Source organism: Mesitornis unicolor, unplaced genomic scaffold (assembly GCF_000695765.1).
Source record: "Mesitornis unicolor isolate BGI_N332 unplaced genomic scaffold, ASM69576v1 scaffold34187, whole genome shotgun sequence".
Taxonomy (NCBI): Eukaryota; Metazoa; Chordata; class Aves; order Mesitornithiformes; family Mesitornithidae; genus Mesitornis; species Mesitornis unicolor.
The window spans coordinates 189-6,090 of NW_010194917.1; the positions used below are offsets into that span (position 1 = coordinate 189).

Below are 5,902 nucleotides of genomic sequence, written 5' to 3' on the forward strand. Positions count from 1 at the left end.
TTAAATACACCACCAAGTACACTCCAGCCTTCTCACTCTGCCTCCTTTCTCTCCCAGGAGCTGTCCCTCCGAACACCACCACCCTCCCCAGCTGGGTCACACACTCGTCCCCAAACCTCCAATCCTTGCACCAACTCTTCCCCTACTTTCATCTCTCTCTTTTAGGACTTGCTCTCCTAAAAAGAAATCGCTTTCACCCTCAACAAAGTGAAGGGAGAGAGACTCTGGGGTTTGCTCCCCAGGGATGCTCACAGGATGTCAGAAGTCACTGCTCTCCCCACTCACCCTTCCTAGTGCTCCCCACCCCTGTGGATCTGCTGGTGCCGGAGCAGCGCAGAGCTCACTGTGAAGCCCTTCCCGCAGTTGGCACAGGCGTAGGGACGCTCCCCAGTGTGGATGCGCCGGTGCTGGATGAGGTGGGCGCTCTGCCGAAAGCTGTCCCCGCAGTCGGCACAGGCATAGGGCCTCTCCCCTGTGTGGACCCGGCGGTGCCGGAGCAGGGCTGATCTCCACAGGAAGCTCTTCCCGCACTCAGTGCACTCAAAGGGACGCTCCCCAGTGTGGAAGCGGCGGTGCTGGATGAGGTGGGAGCTCACGGTGAAGCTCTTCCCACATTCTGTGCACCCATAGGGGCGCTCACCCATGTGGAAGCGCCGGTGTTGGATGAGGGCTGAACTCACGGTGAAGCTCTTCCCGCACTCGGAGCACTTGTACGGCTTCTCCCCGGTGTGGACCCGCTGGTGCTTCATGAGCTCAGAGCTCTGGCTGAAGCTCTTCCCACAGTCCATGCACTCGTAGGGTTTCTCCCCGGTGTGGACCCGCTGGTGTCGCGTCAGGGCTGAGCTCACACTGAAGCTCTTCCCGCAGTCGCTGCACTCGTAGGGTTTTTCCCCGGTGTGCACTCGCTGGTGCTGGACGAGCTGCGAGTTCCCGGAGAAGCTCTTCCCGCACTCAGCACACGTGTAGGGCTTCTCCCCAGTGTGGGTCACCTGGTGACGGATCAGCTTCGAGCTCATGCTGAAGCTCTTTCCGCACTCGGAGCACTCGAAGGGCCTCTCCCCTGTGTGGATTCTCTGGTGCTGGATGAGATGTGACCGCTGTCGGAAACTCTCTCCGCACTCATGGCAGGCGAAGGGTTTCTCTCCAGTGTGGATTCTCCGATGCTGGACGAGGTTGGAGCTCACCCGGAAGCTCTTCCCGCAGTCCCCACATATCGTCAGCCTCCCCACAGAAGGATTTCTCTGCTGGGTATCTGGCAGCCTTCTGAAACTTTTTCCACGCAGCGTCACTCGGCTTTGCCTCTTCCCCAGAGGTCTCTGAACCCTTTCTGTCTTGCATGGGAGGACTGAGTCCTGCACAGGACTCTGTGAACTGTTCTCCTTGGAGAGTCCTGAGAGGAAACCCTCAGGCTCCACTGGCCCAGGGATGCCTCTGTGGGCATTTTCCTCTTCCTTGCTCACAATCCTGTCTTCAGCTGCAATAAAATGAGAATCTACAGAGAAGTCACAAGCAGGACAGGAAACTTTCAACAGGGGAAATCAAAAGGGGCTAAATTCTAAAAATTCAGCAGATTTACTTTAAGTATAAAAAGTTTTGATATTTCCCTCCAAACTACACAGTGGGCTTTTCAGTTCTCAGGAACAAACCCTAGAAACAGCCCTGCATGTTTTGCCAGAACTCGAGTCTACTGCAGTTATTGGCACATCAAAGGTAAAAGTTTAGTGCTCGAATGGGAAAAGATAGCGGCTCTCTCAGAGTAGAATATCAGAAGATGTTATTAAAAGTTGAACCAGGAGTCAGAGGAGGGTCACAACAAACTGCCTTGTTCAGCAGAACATCACTTGGATTGCAACAGATGAAACCTCCCTGCTCTTGTGTTGCCAGTACTGCAGAGGAGGGAAGATCCACCAAGGAGATGCTGGCCGTTAGTCATGAGACACAGAGACCACCTGGAGTCTGGCTTATGCCAATCTTAGAGCAGAAGAAAGGCAACTTGATGCTTCCAATGGCGCAGAACAAATCTGTCGTGAAAGGTGGTTGGTGCATTGAAGATCCTCCATGGCCAATTCTAGATTATGCGCTGAGGAAATCCGGTAAACACAGCAGACGAAGGTAGTGCAAGTCAGTGGAAGCAACACTAGGTGAACAGTTACGAGTGGCTCCTGGGACACAAGCAATGAACAAATCCCTGCCCCACATCAAGCCTTGCAGAAGCATAACCACTATGAATCTCTGCTGCACAGGCTCAAGGTCAGCTGAAAACCTTTCCAAGACAAACGGCTTGCACAGATTTCAAGGGTATTTACACAGAGCAGTGACTCCTTCCGGGCCCACTGCTATCACATGGTTTGATGAGCATCCTAGCAGGTTCAAAAGCACATACTCCCAACAGTGCTGTGCCTTTTGCTGTCAGCAGGGAAATGTAGCTCTTTGTGGGTTTATATGCTAAATTGGCAAGACAGGACCTGTGTGGCATCAGGGAAGGGTAAATGGATGTCAGAGGGATGTACATGGGATGTAGAAATTGCAACGTGCATCTCTGAAGAAAGGCATCACCTCCAAGTTTAAGAGAGGTCAATCAGGGAAAGGTATTTCCAGATGATCTCTTTATATGGACTTCCCAGCATGAAGAATGACTTGCTGTTGACTATACGTACACCCAAAACATGGAACAGGCTGAGGATGAAAGATGCAGACACATGGACCTCCAGATTTTCTTCCTTAAAAGATTCAAGAGCTACCTCTTGGTTCTCTGAAAGCTCTTGGGAAATAAACCTGTAATGTATCAGTCGCATGGGATTGATGTACAAACCACAGGCACTTCTGTGGTCTGGCAGGGTTGCGATAAGGAAGTGCATGGCTTGGAAGAGGAAAGTCACTACTGAACCGTAAGTATGCAACACAGGAAGGAGAGTCTAGAATTTCAACCCAGACTGATACACTTACATATTTAATCCTCCTTGTTCTAATCAGTATAAAAAACTATCGCAATATGATTTCACAGGGAACTCCTGAGATACCTTTTATGGCAGCCTGGTGTGGTAGTGATGCCACTTCTTCTCTCACATAGCTTTCATTAAAATCATCCCTTGAGAGGAACAGAAACTGGAACTTTGCTGTTCACCATGAAGGCGTTTCCATTTGTCTGCAGCTACTCCATCCAGGCCTGGAGGAAAAGAGAAAGGTGATATCCAAAGGCAGGACAAGAAGAGGACGTTTCTGGCAGGCCAGCTCTTGACCTGTGTGTGTCAGACTCACTGAGTAGACGATGGAGCCAGTGAAATTGTTCTGTTGCTGTTGTGCCCAAAGATATGTCCTTCATCTCCCCTAGCTATGATACTTACATAGAATTTTGGTTCTTGACACAGAACTTGAAAAGGCCTTCAAAGTACACGAGAATCAAGTCTTCTATGGTGTTCTGTGGTGTTTTGGGGAAGGTCAGGAGTTTCAAGCTTCTTATTGTAGTAATTACAGCCACGGTTCCAGCTCTCAGCTATGAAACATCTACAACCATTTTTGGTACTCCTAAGCTCCTAGGTACTTCACTGGCATCAAGTTCAGTGACAGGAACACACTGGAGGTATTTTAAAGTGAGAGTAAGGGTGTGACCCTTCTCTCTTATAACTTAAGAGAGGGAACCACTTGTAGACAGTTTGGAGAGAGAATTCACACTGCTGAGAAATTAACACTGGAAGCATAAGGCTGACCTGGCAAAAATTAATAAGCAACAGAGATAGGAAGAATGTGGTTGATCCTCAGCCCATGCCAATTTGGGTTGATGGTAAGGTCTCTAATATGCCCAAGACTTCCAGTGCTGTAGCTAGAAGGCAAGCTCCAGGTAAGCAGAGTAAGTGTACATACTGTGAGAGAACCTAAATATCACCTTAAATGTGCCCTTGGGTCTCTCTTTCTCATGAGAAGCCAGCAGTAGAAGGAGTTTTGGCTGATGCTCTGGCCTGTCTCACAGCAGTGGGAGGACACAGCAATCATCTCTGGCACCGAATTCAAGAGTTCACAGAAGAGAAACCTGTGAGAACTATTAAAAATAAGACATCACCATCACGGGTAAGGCTGAGGCTGCTTGATGACAGCAGACTGTGCTGGGGAGGTGTCACTGTATACTTATCTTATCCTCTTCCCTGGCATCCAGTTCTGACCTGGCCCCAAACCCCTGAGCCAGGGCTCAGAGCTACACAGACCTTTCTCTAACGCAGCAAGGTGCTCACACGACTTCACAGCGCTGCTGGACTCCTGACTGGTACCTCCCTGGTGGGGGACTAGAAGGTGGCTGATGTGATGCCAGAGAAAGGGCTCAGGGGGGAGATGTGAGGCCCAACATTCTAAGCAAACAAACAGAAATCAGAGCAAGAGAACTAACAAACAGATGGCCAAAGAGGGCAGACTGGGGAACAGCTGGCACAGCCTTTGGAAAGAGATGTTCCACTTCACAAACCACTTGTGGTTCTTCAGAGATGCCACCAATTTTAGCAAAAGGGAGATCTGGAGTCCAAAAGTGTTCCTGAAAGACATTTGTCCTTCACCAAAACCAATAAAGAAAATAAGCTGCCATGGGATGAATGACCCTCAATAAGGTGGTGAGGGAGGGAAAGGGGAGGAGGAAACATCTGCTGATGATTCTGTGTATTCAGGGTAAAAGACACAAAGGCTGACTGTGAAGATAAAGTGCAGCAGAGCCATATGATACTGACCAACCAGGTGACAGAGGAATGACAGGGGACATTCACTGCAGAGAACAGCCTCTACACCTTGCACTTATACCAGGACGGGCTTAGGATGTTCTTGGTATCATTCAGGAATAGGACCTTGGAGTTAGAACAGAGAGATGAAAACTGCAGCTCTTAGGCAGACAAAACAGCTAATCAAATGTTAGTGATTGTTGGGCAAAAAAAGAGGGAATAAGAGAGAATGTAATTCTGCTTAGCAGCTCAAACGCCACATCCTGACTGTGCACAAGGGGGAGGACAGATCCCCCATTTCAGATAAACTCTTACAGAGCTGAGGAGGACACAGAGACATGACACAAATGATCAAAGGCAAGCACAGCTTCCCTACTACCCATTGTGCTGGGAAAAGGTACAGCTGATAGGGGATGATAAAAACACAAGCAGCCAGTGGGGTGGGCAGGGACCCGTCCTGTACCGTCTGCTCTAAATTAAGAACTACTGACAACCAGTGAATTCTGTAAGGCAACTTCAAAGCAAACCAAAGGAGGCAGTGACTCATAAAACAGCTAAATAAGCAGTGGAACTCCTTGCTGCAAGCTGTCGTGGATGCTAAAATGTACACAACTTCAGAAGGCAAGAAAATACACAGAGACCTGCAAGATATGGAGACATCACATGGCTAGTTCAGGAGTTTCTGAAGCCACAGACCGCCAGGGACACAGCACCACTTGACAGCTCTTCTCTTGCGTCTCCAGTACCAGCCACTGTCAGAGAGCAGGGGAGGCTGGCAGGACCACAGTCCAACCAGTATCACCATTCTCTTCTGCTGGGATCTGGGATCCTGAAGCTGCGTTTCTCACCGAGGTTTCACAGCTGATGGCCCAGCACCTTACCTGGACAGGTACCGCTTGTCCCTTCATGGGTGAGGAGGTGGGAGAAGCAAGGCCCCTCCTGATCCGTGTGGGAGATCATCTCCGGCTCTGCTCTGGGAGGTCCTGCTGCGGGAGAAGACACGAAGCGGCTCAAAGCGGGGCTTTGGCGGAGGGGGATTCTGCGCTTGGGAACCTGCAACTCCCCGCTGAGCAGGGACCCTGGCTCCACGGGGGGCACCGCGGGGCTCCCCAGCGCCCTGCGGCCCCGCTGCCTGCGCGCACCGCCCTGGGGAGTTAATGCTGCGCGGGGCCTGCGCGGGAACCCCGGGACTCAACCCCAGTACC

The 5,902-nt window shown here is 50.6% G+C and overlaps 1 protein-coding gene across 1 annotated transcript; it reads right to left on the bottom strand.

Moving 5' to 3' along the window:
• Positions 1–290: 290 nt before the first annotated feature.
• Positions 291–5,657, bottom strand: LOC104543365 (zinc finger protein 436-like). Its single transcript, XM_010187957.1, has 2 exons — positions 5,579–5,657; positions 291–1,474 (listed from the first exon to the last, which is right to left on the bottom strand). The coding sequence occupies exons 1-2, from the start codon at positions 5,655–5,657 to the stop codon at positions 291–293; spliced, it is 1,263 nt and encodes a 420-aa protein (XP_010186259.1).
• Between the last annotated feature and the right edge of the window lie 245 nt (positions 5,658–5,902).

Excerpts from the sequence above, each read along its gene's own strand:
- LOC104543365 (XM_010187957.1), bottom strand. The coding sequence starts at position 5,657 with ATGATCTCCCACACGGATCAGGAGGGGCCTTGCTTCTCCCACCTCCTC. Across the intron at positions 1,475-5,578 it reads GACAAGCGGTACCTGTCCAG|CTGAAGACAGGATTGTGAGC; the intron begins GTAAGGTGCTGG and ends ATTTTATTGCAG.